This window comes from Indicator indicator, chromosome 7 (genome assembly GCF_027791375.1).
Source record: "Indicator indicator isolate 239-I01 chromosome 7, UM_Iind_1.1, whole genome shotgun sequence".
NCBI lineage: Eukaryota > Metazoa > Chordata > Aves > Piciformes > Indicatoridae > Indicator > Indicator indicator.
The window spans coordinates 23,137,204-23,155,434 of record NC_072016.1 but is presented as its reverse complement, the minus strand read 5'-3'; the positions used below and the strand labels follow the sequence as shown (position 1 = coordinate 23,155,434).

General features: G+C 39.4%; 1 protein-coding gene across 1 annotated transcript in view; it reads left to right on the top strand.

Annotated features, from left to right (window-relative positions):
• Positions 1-5,001, top strand: part of ZCCHC24 (zinc finger CCHC-type containing 24) — a 99,827-nt gene extending 94,826 nt beyond the window's left edge. The window contains exon 4 of the mRNA XM_054382533.1: positions 4,888-5,001. Coding sequence (XP_054238508.1) covers positions 4,888-5,001 — 114 coding nt within the window. The remainder of the gene's footprint in view (positions 1-4,887) is intronic.
• The last annotated feature ends 13,230 nt before the right edge of the window (positions 5,002-18,231 follow it).

Genomic DNA, 18,231 nt, shown 5'->3' with positions numbered 1-18,231 from the left:
CAAATACTGGAGTCACAAGCTCAAGCCTTATTGAGGAGTAGAAGACCAAAGAACTACCCTGAAAAAGTTGCTCTATGGCTGTTCTAAAAGGAGTTTTCCAAGTAGTTACTTCAGCAACCTGAACATAAACATACACCTCAGATGAGACTTAAACCTATCTGTTGTTCTTCCAAGGAATTTGGATTTTGTAGTTGTGTTTGTTTATGCTCCTTCTTACCCTGCTCCAGAAATGAAGCCAGTCCTCACAGCCATTCACCAGCATTCTTGGCACTGTAATAACCCAGATGCCAAGCTCTGAATTCTCATTTTCTTCCCCTGCCTACTATAGCAGCAACATCTGCGACTGTGGTTGCTTCCTGGCTGGCTTCTTATCAAGGCTTCTTCTCTGACTTTGTGGCTAACTCCAGTGCTGTTAGTGATGACAGCTGTTGCACTGGTGCAGAACCAGCCATCTGGTGACCAACTTGTCCTCTTGGACACTATTTTCTTCCAGCTGTCAGGGATTTACTGTTGGACTGGAAATAATTTGGTATGTAAATACATTTTTTTGTGATATCTAAGCTATTACTTCCATGGGCAATGCAGTGATCCCATCACAGCTCTCATACTCCAATGCATCCACAGCCACCTCCCTTCCTCAAAATGGGATGGAGGGGGTCTGATCACTCAAACAAACAAACAAACCCCACCAAAAAAACCCACCAGTTTTTCAGCAGTTTGAACCCTATACATATGCTCTTTTGACTCCAGGTTTAATAAAGCCTGCCCAGCATGCCTGATCTTGTGTGCTCTGACAATAGGAATACAGATCACTCCTGTCTGCTGCTTCTCTCAAATCTGAGATTTTCACCATTGAGCTCATGTCATTATAATTCATTCCTAGCCAGCCTGTCCCACAGGTATGCTATTGACAGAGACTGCTGGCTTTGAGCATCACACCTCTGATCTGCAGCCTTATCGCTGCCTCTTACAACTGAGGGCCACATTAACGCTCCTGTTCTCCCCAGGCACACAGAAAAGCAGAGAGTCTACTGCTCAAGGATGGTCTATGCATCTCTTCTATAGTGTGTAATTTTTTATTAGACTAAATTATAGCATGTGTGTCTTGAGGGAAGCATAGGTTAACAGTCTTAAGGAGTCATGGCTCTCCAGCAACTCTCCTGCCAGCCACAGTTGCAGAATCTGTTTTTATTCACAGATCTCATCTGCCATTCAATCCTCTCAATTTGCTCAAGATTGACGTAACAAATCCAGACGATTGAGTGTTTTCTTACATCTGAATTTTGATTTCATCCTTTAGCTATCAGTATTGCAAATTGTTACATTCTACAGCAAAACTAAAAACCATCCCCAAAAAATTCTATCTTCTAAATACAAACATAAGTGGATGCATCACTCCATTATACTTCTTAGTAGAGGCAGTTTTCCTCAAGGATGTCCTATAGTGATGTTTTCTGACACCTAACACTTCATGAGTTTTTTGTTTTGAGAGTTTTGGGCTTTTAACTGTCTTGTGGGGAATGCAGAGCTCATTCAATACATGTAGACTTGGACAGCAATAGTTTGCAATCAAAAGTTAATTTGCAGAACAGGAATTGCTATTTAAATTTAAATTTATTTCAGCTCCATTCCCCTAAGGCAACAGCTTTAGTCACTACCACCAAATGTTTTCCTAGTGGAGCTGCACAAGATTATTTCCACTCAGCAACTACCAGGACAAAATTAGAGAAAGATGTACAAAAATGAAGAATGTAAGAGTGCCCATCCCTGTCATTTTTACTGAAAATATGGACTGCCAAATCCTGGATGTTTGCATTTTAAAAGAGATGATAAAAATCTAAGTATATTTAAACTCTTCATTTAATGAGGACAAAAAAGTGCATACCTTTGCCAGAGAAATATGAGCAGGATTTTCTGTTGTTTTACAAGCTCCATCTCACCTCTAAGGAAAGGAACTACTTTGTCAGCCAGTCTGCCCCCACCTCCACACCCTCTCCAAGTGCATGGCTGAGCTTTCACACTACCAGCCTCTCAGTAGAAGCACAGAACTCCTGCAGCCTCATCAGCTATTTGGAACTTCCACATAATTCAGGCAAACCCCAAAACTAATGTGCAGCATGCAAGAGCCCAGCTCTGCCACACCTCTGTTGCACTGGCATGTTCTCCTTCCACCATGCCAAAGCTGGTGAGAATTGTTAGCCTATGCCAAGGAAATCCAACCTTGACAGACATGCAGCTCTTTGGCTGTCTAATATCCTACCCTTTTAGTATGGTGTAATAAAGGTTGCAAGGATGTAAAGTTATTGAAGTGTTTCACAATCAGTAACAGACAAAGAGCATCAGGACAAGAACAGTTGCTTCTCAGGGTGTTTGAAAGATTGGATTTTTCTCCCTACAAGAAACTCATGAGCAACTGATATAAGATGGAGTTTCATTTTATGCAAAAACTGGATTGAAAACTTCTGAGCGCACAAACCACACTACCAGTTTCAAAGTTGCAGCCCCCCACAGAAACACAGCCCAGGCTCTGCTCATCTCTGCTTCTTCCAGCTGGCCCTTGGCAACCTGCTTTCCTGTGTTCATAACCCCTCTCTCCCCAGCCTCTGTGTCGTAACACACTGTTAACAATAACATTTCTGAAATCAAAATGCTTTGCAGGCCAAAAAGCTGAGCTCAATCAATGCAGGGGGAAAGCAAACCACAGAGAGCTATTGTTTCTGAAAGCCATCCAAAAACTCTTGGCACTTCAAGGCATTCCCAATGTCCTTTGCACTATTTCCAGGAAAAATTATTCCCAAGACCTTGCATATTAAAAAAAAAATCTGGCTTATATCAATAAACATGATAACTGCAGTATTTTTTCTCTTTAATCAGAGTACAGCTAGCATGTAGAAGCAATCAGAGCTGAGTCAAATAGCCTGTTTTAAGAGTACTATTCAAAATTCTCACATTCTCAACTGAAGAGCATAAATTAACTCCTAGGATTCCTGAGCATCATTTTTGACATGTACCTAATTAAAATTTTTGAAGCAAGTTTGTGGGTATAAGTGACAGAAAAGGTAGAAGGGTGGTTTTCCTGACCAAATAAACTTACTCAGCTTTTCTGTGTTGTGGCAGAGGCACTGCCTGCACCAGCAGTGCAAGCCTAGAAACCAGACTGCTGGTTCTGATCTCAAATCCTAACATATTGACAACTTCCAACAATTTGTTCAAAGCTCAGTGGAATTGCAGGGGGGGGGTTAAAGGATTTGAAGGAGATGAGGAGTCCATCTACTCTCCTTATTCTCTGCTTGATACAGAGAATCCCATTTGTAATTAAATAGTAAATAAAGTTAGACTCAAAGACATAGTATGTGGCCCAGGACAGATAAAATGTCAGACAATATCATGGGTAAGAACCAATATCAAACCACTGTCAATCACCACTTCTTTAATCCCATTTATTATATTGCACAGCTAGTAAAAGCAATACAAGTGTTGCACTCATCTAATACTACCAAGTATTTGCAGAGATCCCTTGTTGGGGATAACAGAATATATTTTGTCTCATTTTAGCTATTCAGAGGGCTGAGAAACTTTTCTGTTCTCTGGATTATGAGCTTTTCTTGCAGTATTACATAGCCAAAAACAAACAAAAAAAAAAAAAGCTTTGAATGTCTCTGTCCTTCCTGTCCATAGGGCTCCAGGTGGGTGGCTTTAAAATTAAGAACTTAGAAATTAAAATTTAGATGATCAAGTGTACCTTTAGATTTTACAGATAAAGGAAATTCATTAGGATTTGGGAAAGATGTGAAAACGTAAATAGTCAATTTTCTAACTTGTATTTAACCAGTTCCTGCTCTGGGAATCTTATTTTGTAACAGATAAGCAAGAGTCTAGTACCCATGTGAAAGTGGTGAGAGGATTATGGCTTGTTTTTGGATTTTACACTACACCATGTGAATATACCATAATTCCATAGCACAACTGCCATCTTCAAGGGAAGGCACAGTGCAGTGAAGTAGCCTGTCAGGTACCTTTCACACACTGAAAAAAAAAAAAAAAAGAAATTATGGATTAGGGAATTGTGTTTGCTTTTTCAAACAAGTGGTGCAATTTATGCTGTGTTTTATCTCACATCTGTATTAGCTCTGCTTGTTAGACTTTCTAAACACTTAACCTCATAGCAATATTTAACATGAGTATTTTGTTTTCAGAATGATTGTGAAACCCTTTACATATTACGTAAAATTAAAGAGTAAAGATCTAACAACAAAGCAGTTTCATTCCCTTGTTTAGCCAAATATACCTCTACCCCTGCAATTTCATAAATGTTATTAAAAAAAATAGAAAGTCAATATATTACCCAGATTCAGGGCAAAAGGTTGTGTTGTAAGGTTGGGTCATTTATGTTTAGTGGGTTTTTTTATTAATGGCTTTACAGCTGCTCTACTTCAAATACTGAAACCTCAGAAGTATGAGATTAAGTATTCAGAGAACTTAATTTGGCTGTGTAATCTCTGTGCACGGTTAAGACAGTTTTCTTGTCCTAGCAGCTAATCCTAACATTGTTGGGTAATGGGATTCCCATGCTTGAGACTAACGTCTTTGGTCCACTTAAGGTACTGGAGGCAGAAGAATCAATTCTTATGTCACTCCTTTCATAAATACAGTCCCCAATTCAGTTGTTCATTTACCACCACCTTTAAGAAGAACTGCCTTAAGTTGTGAGGCCACTCTGAACCAATGCAGACCTGAAAAATACATTTAAACCCTTCAGGAAAGAAATACAGTATCTTTATAATTATTAGGAGAAAGCTGATCTAGGCATAAAAATAGGCTTCACGTGCATAAGAGTAATAGTGACAAAAACGTGGATTTAATCTCATTTCCTTCCCCTCATTACAGAGGCCCCTGGAAAAGCCGGATGGCCTGGATGTTTCGGATCAGAGCAAAGAACATCCCCAGCACCTGTGTGAGAAGTGCAAAGTTTTGGGCTACTACTGTCGCCGTGTGCAATAAACCTTGAAAGCGGCCTTTCCCATCCCCGTCATCCTTGAAGACCCTCTGGCAGCACACGATCAACAGCAACGCAACAAACGGAGAGAAAAGCTACAATAATTGCCAATACTGCCTATCTAATAATATGCCTTACCATTAATAGAATGTAACGTTTCTCCTGTGCATGCACAGGTATTTACAGGACTATGATTTGTATGCATACATATATATGTAAATTTATATATATATATATATATATATGTACACACACATACATAAAGCGTTACCGATAGTGTTCACAACAGAACCACGGCCACAGGTTCTGCAGATTGTTTACACAAACCTTATTGTCATGGCCAGGTGAAATGAAGTACTATTTCATAGGCAAGGTATAGTATTCACAAGGAGTCTATGTTATATGTATGGCTTTTGCAGAGGTTAAATAACTGTGGGAGCACTAATTGCAAGCACTCACCCACAGCGTGAACATTATGCTTATTATATGACAAGACAAAGGAAGACAAAACAAGCCACAGCATAAAAGGAGGAAAATTGGTTTTTCCACTTTCAGAAAGCCTGAGAGTTTTGTGCTGCTAATTTCTTGGACTTTTTCTATTTGTTACCATCACTTGAGCAAGGCTTAGGCAAAATTATTTTTGCAGGATGTAGCAAAAAAAGTGAATAATTGTTTGAGGGTGTGGGTTGTTTAGAAGGGAATGCCATAATGAGACCCAGAGCATCATGAGAGATTCCAAGAGGTTTTTGGAGGAGGCAAAATTGGCTTGATTGTGCAACTAATAGATCTTTCTCTTGTCATATAATCCCACTGAAATGGTCCCCGTATGTGTATGGGGTAGTCATTAGGCCACAAGCACATTAAATTTACTGTGAACAAGGGGGGGATAAGAATACTTAAAACTGTCCCCAAAATCCTAGATTGAAAGATTAGCCAAGCATACTATTTATAATAGTTTTAAAGCCACTTTCTGGAAATATTTGTGTGTCCTGTTTTCTACTGTAAAAATTTGTTATAAAACTTGTTAGCCATAGGGGTGTTTTGCAGCATGGAGAACACTCTGTATAACCTTCCCTCTTTACATCTTCCTGAAACACCTACATACCTGAGTAATGTAGGAGTTATATTTCATTGTCCCGTTTCAGGTAGAACTTTGTACAGGGGCATCCTGCTGCAAAGAAGTATCTCATCAGGGATTGGGAAATATCAACTGAAAGTACCTCGAGACAGTATCCTATTTGTATGTCTACAGAAGTATATATTGGCAAAAGGACACAGGCAGCAAATCACTTGAAGCAGTCACTAAAAAAAATATCACAGGGATAATGTTTGTTTGGAGGGGTATTTTAAACAACAATTTCTATTTTTATGAAGTTTCCTTTAGAGAGATTGGTTTGTGTGAATGATACTTAGTGGAAATACTTCAAATCCTAAATAACTTGACATGAATTAAATGTGGTTTGAGGATTAAATCCATTATCTGAGACAGAGGAGGTTTTATGCCAAGCAATAACAGGTCATTACCAGTATGTACAGTCAAGCGCTTATAAAGCAAATTGAAAGCTTACAGTCAGCATTCATACAGGAAATGTGAAGCTTTTCACAGTGAAACTTTTGCCATTTCCCTGCTTTCTTATAAGGCAAAACTGTTCCTGCTTATTCTGACAATAGTGCCATGTACTTATCTCACAGACTTCATTGTTTATGGGTAGCTCAAGCGATCCAGCCTTTTGGATCACTTCTGGAACAACAGATGAAGATGGGGACCCTGGCTTCTGAGCACAGCTCTTTGATTACCTGCCTGATTTTGAGTAAGTCACAATAGCCTTCCAAACCTGTTTTCCCAACTGCAAAATGGGATTATTACTACTTCAGTATACCTGCCTCACAGGAGAGCTGTGAGGCTTACTTAAGATTTAAAGGCTTTTGATAGCACTGGTTGGAAAGTGCTTTGTAATGCTAAAATAGTGCTAACTAAATTAATCACTTTTTAACTGGTTTGCCTAGTTGACCAGCTCATCAACTAAAATATCTGAAAATAATGTTCTTGGAAGTTAACTCTAAGAGTTCAGTTGCCTCAGTAAAGCAGCAGTTTCAGCATTTTCAAATGGAAATGCATTCTTTTGCACTGACTCACAAATTACCTTAAGGACAAAGTCTCCAAACAAAGATATTAAATCCTCCAAGACAATAAGAAAATACACCAGCAAATCTAGAGGGGGATTTTCAAAGCTTGACCTCTAGTATTATCTCAATAGCTTGTTTCAAATATGAGTAAGTTTGAAAGAGCAACACACTAAACCATATCTCTTTTTTCATCTTCAGCACTTAGTAGTACATGGGAAAAAAACCCAACCAAACAACAACAAAAAAGCCGCCACCAACCAAACCCACCCAAACATAAATACCACCACCATGAAACAAAACCAACAACATCAAGCATGTGGAGAAACCTCCTTAGATGAAAGGAAAAATGTAATTTTCTCCCTGAAATTAATATGTTGCTATCAACCATTTTTTCTATGTTGAAATTATTTCTGTCTTATGATAACCACTAGATCAGCAAAGCAGCACACCTTGATAGAGCTATGTCAATATACAGCACACCACCAGGTTCTGAAAAGGCCAACTAAAAGATACCATTACATGTAGCTGTTGCCTTTTTCATGACAGTGCCCTGTTAAAATTTTTTTATCCAAATTCAGCACTGCATGGCAATGCCTTTACTTTGAAATTTTAGGTGTTAATGAAAAATATGCATGAACAACTTTAACACAGTATCTATAGGTGTAGAATAATAATTCTTAAGAGCATACTTATATGAGTTCAATATTTATGTCACTGATATTTTCCTAGGCAGCAGACTTAAAGTGTTTAAGTAACATTTAGCATATTTGAAATAAAGAGGAGAAGAACAGATTTTTCCCTGCACTCATGCTGGGGAAAAGCAGATATAGAGCAAAGCATGAGGAGAAGCAAGAAGCAACACTGCCATAGCTTGTACTGCCTCACTCTGTCCCAATGTGGGATGCAGATGCAAACACACCCTGGGCACACCAGGGCTGGAATAAGCTGGCTTGCCTTGCCATCCCTGCCAAAAGTGGGGTGAGGAGAGAGAATGACCAGGGACCCCTGGAGAGCAGCCACCACCTTCCCTCTGCAACCATTGGGCTGAACTCTAGCTTCCTGCCTGCTGCATGAGGGCATACCCTTGTTTTTTGTTCTCACTACAGAGGGCTGACACCTGTCTCCCTAGGGAGCTAGTGCCTGGGGAAGGTCAGTACCAAGCACACACAGGGGAGTGTTCCTTTGTCCCTCCCTGCATCAGTTTAGCTCATAGGATTGTAACAATTGGCCCTGCACATTTGCTCCATGCTCATCCATACATATTTTGTAAGCTGCTGGAGAAAAACATCCACAGAAGTAAGGTACAATAGCTTATGATCATTGGCTTTTGGTTCACCTCACAGAAGGGAAACTTCTGAGTTTTTACTGAAAGAAATAAATTTAAAATGTATTTCTTCTCTTCTCCCCCTACACCACCACACCCCTGCAAGGTAATTCTCCTATAGACCTAACTAACTCTTTCCAAAATGGAAAACTCAATTTTAAAATTCAGATTTTTTACAGGAAAGAGTAGGAGTTGATATACTACTTAGATTTTTCTGACTGTTTTCTGATGTTCTCTTCAACCAGCTCTACATTTAGAACATCAGCTAGTAATCCTTGAAAGCATTTTCAGGCAGTCTTACAAGAAACAAAGCAAACATTAATGAAAAGAGTTCTACATCAATACAGGCCTCTCTAAACTCAGTATTCTTTAGGAGTGTACCAGAAAGAAATTTAGTTCTGTACATTTATTTGGCAGACTGAATTTTTAACCACAGATGCTTTCTGCTACTTTCCTTCCAATCCATCCAGCAACACGCTACTTTTTTCCTCCCTCTTTTCCCCTCTTCTTCAGAGATTTTTAAACTTCCATATATTTCTTTTTAAAAAGCACAACTTAAACACAATTAGTTTCTTCAGTTGGTCAGAACATTTCACATAGAATTTGTCCCTGGCATCAGCACTGCTCTGGAGAAAAGTATCAGTGATTTAAAATGTGTGGTATAGGTTTTTAGTTGTTTTAACTTGATGCAGCTCCAGTGAAGTTGTTGCAAATACTTCATTTAATGGTGATGAAGAAAAATCCCTCCAGTTAAAAGAACAGCCCCATTTTATCCAGGTTCTACTGCTGCTACCACAAACAAAATGATGCCACACAAGCAAAGCTGGAGGCCTTTTTTGACTCAAAGTTACTTTTTAATTCAGATAAATACACAAAAGTATATATTATTTCTGAAAACAGGTGTATTTTGAAGTTCCCCATTATATGGGACTTAGTCTGTAAATTAAAAATGTGAAGTTATGTATGTCTGAGAGAAGCCTTATACCGAGAAGTATTCTCAATGTTTTGCCTTTATGCATAATATGAAATTTAGACTATACATGGGTTGCACACCTGTGATGCTCTAGCAAAACTACTTAAAACATTAAAAGTAGTGGGCTTTTGGAAACGTCAGACTTCCTAGATTAGCTCTTTGTCCTGTAGTTATATAGAATATTTTTTTCCCCTAGTATGGAACCTAAGAGTTGTCCACAGAACAGTATGCAATAAATCAACAACATGTGTTTTTCAAGTTAAGTGAATTAACATACATTTTCCACTTGCCTTTGCCAACATTTTAAAATGTGATGGAACTATCCCCATACAAAAATCATTCTGTAAGATATTGCTCCACTCCTGATTGGGCTTCAACCTGTAACCTCTTTCCTATCCACAAAACCACTGGTGTCCATTCAGTTTGCTATATTGCTGAAGTGCTCAGAGGGCTGTTTGAGGTCTTAGATATAGGGACGATGGCTTGTGTTTCTAGGATGAATTTCAAAGGGACAATCGTGTGCAGTTACTAGCTATAGATGATTGATATAAATGTTTACCCATGTATGAAGTATTTTACAGTTTTACTTGCAGAAGTGTATTTATCTTGAGTTATACTTGACATAGAGTTTCTTTCAATTTTTTTTTTAATACTATGTGTGTATTTTGGAAACCTTTTTAGATGTTAAAATTTTTGAATGGTTACAAATATTTCTTGTAATACTGAATTGTTATCTGGAAATTCTTTGCAGTAACTTTTTTGTATATATTTGAGGGCCTTTTTAAAAGAGTATTGTTTGCTTTTGGGGAAAAAGTTTTTACAATTTGGAAGCTTTCAGAAGGGCCTTCCTCTCAACTAGGATACTAACAGAGGTAAGAGTTTTCTTAAGTATTTTGCAGAATTAAGGATGTATCCTCAAGAAAATATTTATGGAAGTAATTTACCTTTTTTTTTTTTTACAATGCTTTTGTCTGTATAAAGTATGCAACAGAACTACATTAAGAAGGAAATATTGTCTACATAAAATATTATATGAAAGTTGGTACATAATTCTGACAAAAAAACCCTTGCAATTCTTTAAGCCATATTGTTTTTGTTATCCTTGGATGAAAATATCAGTATTAAGTAACCAATGTATTATTCAATTGCTTAGACTTATATGAAAATGCTTATACAGTTTATTTATGTGTATTTGGGGAAGGATTGCTAGGAAAACCTATCACTAGACATATAGCAAGTGAGAAGCAATAACAGTATACTGTCACTTTATGGCCTTGTGAGAGACACGGAAGGTGCTGAAAGCACTGTAAAGATTTGGCTTTCAGACTCTCCAAAGCACAAGTGTTGAGTTTCAAATGGTAGTTCTTTCCTTTCCCATAACCAGAGGGGAAGAGGGCTGTTTGGGACACTGTTTGACAACTCGATTTTCACAACTCTTTGCAGACTGTGAGCTCAGCTATGCAGTATTGGCTACAGCAATAATATCAATCAAAGGATGCAAGAGAAAAGGACAGAAGTAGATTATTGTAGGGATTTTTGTTTATTTTGAATAGAACTCATAGCAATATAGAATATGCATGTGCACGTATTGGAAGCATTTTTACACTTTACATTTCATGTAGTTTGAGTATATTATGAAGGATTGGGGTTTTAGTTTGAGATTTTACCATGCTAATGTGGGAGGTCTGCCCAACCCTATACTGGATTCTTGTTTCCTTTAAAAGGTTATTTAGTACAGCACTCATTGCGCTGTGTACTAGTGCTAAAACTAACACTGTATCTTATTAATTTCTTCAGCTTTAAAAAAAAACTAATTATTATTACATTTGTTTAGCTGTACCCACTGACCTTGTCAGATTCAGTTGGCAATTTGTATAATTTCTTTTTCTGTAACTGTTAATAAACTTGTACAGCTAAAACAAACAAAACCTATGGACAAAGGCTTCAGAGGTACCAGTTCTGCTTCAGCAATCAAGACAACAGCTTGCTCATCTGGTGACTGTGCTGCTGAAGGGGCTGTAAAACCTCTGTTGTGAATTGTCCATAAAATGGCATTCCGTCATGTGCCTTATTTGCTGGATAGTATAGAGCTTTCCTCTAGTATTCTAGCATTTTAATGCTGTATTAAAGTATTGCAAAAAAAAAAAAATCCAACAAAACCAGCAAGAGTGTGGTATGGTTTTCTTGAACTTTTCCTTCCTTTTGAAGTTTTACTACCAGCTGCCTTGGGCTCGTGGTTATGGACTGGCCAGCCACATGCAGTAGGTTTATGGTGCAAACCTGCCCCAGAGCACACAAAGAGATTCTCCACTACAGCCAAGTCCCTCAACTGCAACAACCCTGATTGCATCTTAAATGAGAATGCTTCACCCTGTCTCCTCCGGTGGTGGACCAACATGGATTAATGGTGCCAGCTCTTAGTTTTTAAGAGCCTGGTATTGTCTAGCATTCTTCTGAAGAAAACGCTCTTATAGTACAACAAATACACTTCTACTCTTAATAGCTGGATAGGAAAGCTTAGGTGCCAGAGACTTGCTATAAGGAAAAATAACATTTGTCACTTTTAGGTTATTTAAATGCACTTCGGATTTAGGGGCTTGGGTCTAATTCACAATCACCAGAAAAATGGCAAGAACTAGGCTTACTAAATGCTCATTTGTTGTTTGCAATGGTCTTCTCCCATGCCTTATGAAAGTACAATGGCAAGCAGGTTTTCTATTTAGACTGCCAATACTGTTGTGATTGTAAGTTAAAAGAAGTCAGTCATAAAATTAACATTGTACTTCAGGTATCCTGCCTCTGAACATGAGGGATTCCCTTTATTTAAAACAAACAGAAACACCACACACACCAGAACACTGTTCTTCCATGCCCCATCTGCTTTACTAGCATGGCGCATATTTGGTGCTTGGAGTTCTTTACTGCAGTAACCATTTACATGACACAGCAAGCCTGATGTTTGGAGTTTCATATAACATTGATGCTTTGAAGTTAAAAAGCTATTTCATCATTCTTCACAGAAACATAATTTAAACACTACATCGAGGTTACTATTTTTCAAGTTACATCACATCACATCAAACCCCCAGTTTCAGATCCTCCCAGTATATCAACAGGCATGTGAATCAGACCTTAAATCACAACTAGGAAGGACAAACAATCCACATATTATGCTTGCGCAGCCTTGCTTAAGGCCCCCATACATGGAACATTCACTGCCACATAAGTCAAGTTAAAAAGGCTTTTCCTTTCACCATATCTCTCTGAGGAAGGATGCGCGAAAGAGACGTGGGCAAGAGAACAACCGGAAACACCATGGGCTGAATGCTATTACATCTTTCTACCAAGAACTAAGAAATCAAGAGCCAAAGAAACCTCCTGACTGGAAGAACGTATAAAATCCTTGTTCTCAAGAAGCATGTAGTACATAATTTGTACATGCATCCACCCTTGCTTTTCTCCAGTATTCACCTCCTGAATTTAGAGAAACAGAACATTTGCAAACTCTTGTCTTGGCAACACCAGCTTTTGGGCCCACACCAATTCACCAAACATTTTTGTTTTACTGAAAGTAAGGCAATAATTGCTCTTCCTCAACACCCGTAACTCAAAAACGCTTCAAAGAAAACTTGCCCTGATACAACCTACCAAGCTACATAGCTAAATAGCTCTTGCAATTCTTTTACAAGCTTCAGGAAACACTTTCAGTAACCGAACATGCCGAGGAACACTTACCTCAATAAGCATTTATTTGGTCTTTTCCTGATAACCCAAAACTGAAGTTCAGGCAACCACATCCATGAGAAGTTAGTCTCTGATCTGCAGCCCAGGTGAGCAGACAACCAACACTGCCGTGCAAGAGAAAAGAACACCCTCAGCCATCCCCATTTAAAAGCACTGCCCATGCATACAGCTGTGGCCAATGAGGAGATCAGAGCAGCAAGCCTGAGCATTCTTTGGAGGCTTTGCTTCTATGCCATGAACTTAGATAAGTAAAATACAGTAATTGTTGATTTTTTCCTTTTTTTTCTTAAATAAAAGGTAAAAATGGACCTTGCGTGCCCAGCTAACCCATCCAAAGCCCATGTCTACAGGAAAGTAGATCATAGCCATAAATTTAATGGATGTTTTAAGTAAGATGAAAACCAAAGGTTTTCTTCATTTTTGTACTCTTGTCTCCTAGAGATTTCGCTAACAGAAATACTTGTGGGCAGCTGGGAGCCAAGGGACCGTTCCATTCACACCTAGGAAAGAGGTTAATTCTCCCATAGTGTTCACAGTAATTGACATCTCAACACTGTTAAGTCTTAGGCAGTTGTAGAAATTTCATCAAGGAAATACATAAAAGCGAATTCTGCTGGACAGAAACTAGAATAACAGATAATAAACGGATCCAAGCTGCTTTCCAACATACTGTGCTAAAGTTGCAGTTTTTCAATACACAGTAGTTGCACATATCAAGGAATACCTTGCACAGGTGTGGTTACTTCTCTGGCCACTTGACTACCCCATGTGTTTGCATTGCTTTAATTACACTGAGGTAAAAGTGACTTGAGTTAAATAAAGAAAACCAGTATCCAATAGCACCAACAACTTTCAGAATTTGAAAGAACTAAACCCACTTCATTAAGTTAGTCTTCTACAGGGAAGTGAACAGCAGTTCCCTGATTCAGAGTAAGAAAAGTAAAACCAGACATGAGCACCGGCAACTGCAGTCTCAAGTGTTCAGTGAAAGACACCCCAAATGGTACATATTCAGTAGTAGATTTGGGGCACAAAAATGATCAGAGGGCTGGAGCACCTCTCCTATGAAGACAGGCTAAGAGAGTAAGCACTGTTCAGCCTGGAGAACAGAAGGCTCTGGGTAGATCTTACAGTGGCCTTCCAGTTCCAGTACCTATTTACAAAAGGCCTGTAGCACTAGGACAAGTGGCAATGATTTTAAACTAGAGATGGGTAGATTTAGATTGGATATTAGGAAGAGGTTCTTTACTATGAAGGTGGTGGAACACTGGAAAAGGTTGCCCGGGGAGGTGGTGGAGGCTTCATATGTAGAGACACTCAAGATCAAACTTGCTGAGGCTCCGAGCAACCTTATCTAGTTGGGGATGCCCCTGCTTACTGCAGGGGGGTTGGATCAGATGACCTCTAGAGGTCCTTTCCAACAGAGTCTATTCCACGATTCTATGAAATTAGCTAGCAACAGTGGTCATAATAACTAAAAAGGGGAAGGGGGAAGGTAAATATTGGATTTGGAAGTAGAGACAGGAAACCAAAATGAAAACATCATTATATCATCCTTACACTCCAAAAATATAAAACAGAAGTCAAAAAAGAAAGGAATTACGAAAGGAAAGAGATAGTTTCTCTGTGAAACAAGACTTTGTGCATTGGTGTTCCATCTCCTGTGGAAGACATCACTGAGGGCAGATGTGATAGTGGCCTATAACAAAATTAATTACATGAATAAGGGAGGAAATATTAATTGCTTCTACAATGTTTTCCTTCTAGAAGCAGGGAATTTTGAATAAAAATTTCTGGGGTAAGATAATCAAATATTTCACATAGCAGACTGAAACTCATCACAGGACATTCTAGCTGTCAAATGTATAAATAAGATCAAAACCACATTAAAAAATAAAAAATCCTGTCAGGCTTATTAACCACAAAGCTGTAACCCTGGCTCAGGAAGTCCCAAAGCACAGAAGTAGCCAGCAGCAAGAGAGGATGCCAGCAGAAGCTGATTGCTTACGTTTAATATATTTTCCCTCAGTAAGCTTTCATAGTAAAGGAGATAGGGGAGTAGGTGCTGGTCTGATTGTTGGGCTGGTCTGAGAGGACTGGGGTTTGTGTAACAGTAGGAGCTGCAATATATGAGTATAAATGTACTTTGAGCCCTGTATGTAAGAAAACACTTGCACAGCATCCAGCAGGCACCTGATGGCTCTCAGAGCAGGCTCAGATGGATGTATCCAGGGAAATATCCTTTAGTTCCTTGGAATTCATGCACTGGAAAACAGTCTTGAGACTCACCTACACTCACACTCAGTTTTGGGCTAATTGGCAGGAAACTAATTGAAACACCACCATAATTTGTAGTCTGCAACTGAATACTACACCACTGTAGCTAGTTAGATATTTTTTTTTTTAATTCATTGCAGATACTTTTGTTGAAACTCTGATCATAATTAGCTGTGTTTAAAATTGACTGCATTTATGTACTGCACTCCTGCTTGCTGGGCCATGCCACCTGCTATTGGAGAGCACCTGCTGTCCAAATGGCAGGACAGGGTTTAGCCCTTGATTAGCCTCACCATATGGTGTTGCAGGGTCACAAAGGAATTTACTGAATCAAGTAAAATTTCTAAGAGGTGTTTAAGCACCTCCTGGCATCCTAATTGTCCAGTAAATGAGGCTCATAAGGATGAGGCTGTAGGTTCTAGCTGAGCCATGAGCCATGCCACAACCAGAGGTAGCCAAACCATGCTGAGCTTCCATGATATGTTTCAGTCATGCTACACTATGCCCTTCTGACCAGCATCAACCCACAGCCAAGGATAACCCAAATTAATGTGGAGGTTGGTTAGCCTGTGCCCGTGTTTCCCCATCTACTGATCTTAAATGATGTCTTTAACTCCAGAGGTACAGTTTCACAGCCAGAGTGCCCCTCATGCTGCTCAGAGTCCTGAGGTGCTCTCATGTGAGTAAAAACACACAGGAGCTGTGAGCAAAGCATGAGACATACAGAGCTGGATAGAGAGACACATTTTATCTTTAATGCCATGATTATCTCCTCCCATCTCTCTATGAGGGAAGGAAATGTCAGTCTGAGGCTAATGGAAACAGTCAGACCAAAGGACATTTGGAGGCTTATGTGAAATTAATGTGAACTTTTTCTCCTTCAACTTCCTTCCTACATTGAACCCTGTGCACCTCTTTGAAAGAATTTAGCACAACAGGATGAGAAATAGAGGATCCTGGGCTTTAGAGTCCCAGGAAAGGTGAAATTCAGTCTAAGGTATGTGTGGCTTGCTCCCTCAAGGACTGCACAAGTGAAATACAGTTTAGATAATTTAGTTTTTTAATGAGAATTTAATACATTTCACAAGCCTGATCTTCTGTTCAGTACGTTACCAGCAAACAGATTTCCGGATTTCAAACAGTTTGAAAAGGAGAGGAAATCTGTCACCTGAGTGCTTTTGGTAAAGGTAGGCAATGCCTGTACAAAAGTGTTTAACATTATAGGAATAGGCATATAAATCTCATTTTCACTACTGGCAGATATTCTTGTTTTCTTAAGATTAACTGCTTTTCTTTTAAGCCAGGTACTGCCTGATCTCTAACATGTCAACAATCACTTTCAGAGATACCTAAGGAGAAAAAAAAAGAAAAAAAAAATCCTAATAACCCAGGTGGCTGAAATCTTTTCAGTGATTGGAATGAGTCAGGTATGTTTAGATTATGAAGTTCATAAACTTCAGCATAGGCTCCATCATCTATAGATTTAGTTTGTGCATGATTGTGCATGAAATAACTACAACCATAAACTTCAAGTCCCTAGATTACTTCCACCTCATCGGTTTGTCTTGTCTCTCTCAACTACTGCCTGAATTTCACCGTTGTTGGTCTTCTGTGGCCTCTTTATTACAAGTCTGATGTTATATTACATCCTTTTCCCACCCCTGGTTTTTCAGAAGTAATATTTGTATTACAATAACATGCTGTCCCTTCCCCACCTCCTTACTAGTGTTCTCACATACATCTCAGCCAGAGCCTGCCCCATACCACCTGCAGGATAGGCAAATGCCCTTGTGGTCTCCACTGCCAGTTCAAAGGAAATCATTTGTTCTACAGTGTGGAGTAATTTTTTTTTTTTTTTTATGAGAAGCATTTATTTAGGAAGCACTGAAAGAGCATTAAGTTTGTTAGAAGGACATGGAGAAATAGCTAGCCCAACTACTCAGACTTCAGCCAGCACTGAAACCCTGGTGACATCTAGATCAGCTTGGAGCAGGTGTGTGACTATGGCTACTTCACTGCTCTGCAGGAAGTGAGGTCCTGTAATCAAGTAGTGATTCTGGTTTCTGGTATTTCTCACACAGTCCTGGGCACTGGCTCCATGGAGAACCAAAAACATCACACATGAGGCAACACTACTTTGCAAGGGGCAGGAGCTGAGTTCCTGGTTGCCCTCTTAGTTCCCAAGCATGACCATCTGCAGCTGTGTGGCAGCCAAATAACCCCTGTTTTTTCATCTTCCCAAGGCTTCTGTCTCTCCTCACAGAGCTCAGTAGCTCTGGGAGGTCTTCCCATCAGAGATGAGTTTGATTTTTCTACCCCATGAATGGCCTGTTTGAAGCCCTCTTCACTGGCTAGGCCAGCTGAAACCGATGAATAGCTCTTCAGGGTGGAAAGCACACTGCTTAGGGGAGCACTTTGCTGCCCTGCTCTTTAAGGGAGACAAGGGACATGGTTCAGTGGTTTTGTAATCCAGCAAAATAAAATTATATCCTGAATACAGTAAACCAGGTGTGAAAATTATCTTCTTGATTTCTCCTTTTAGCACATTTGCCTAGTGTGAAGGAGCCCAAGATGGAGTTAGCAGACAGATCTGCAAGATCTGTGCTGGCAAACGTGGAAACTTTTGCAGCCTCTGGCTCCAGCCCCAGCTTGTCCCCACTTTCCATGAATGCCTAATTGAGACTGCCTGGCTTTTTCTGCAGAGGTGGGAGCCAGTTTCCAGGCAGGGCATATGGGTGTATCCTGTAAATCTTTGCCTTGTAAAGTTTTAGTACCCAAAAGAGCCTCCCA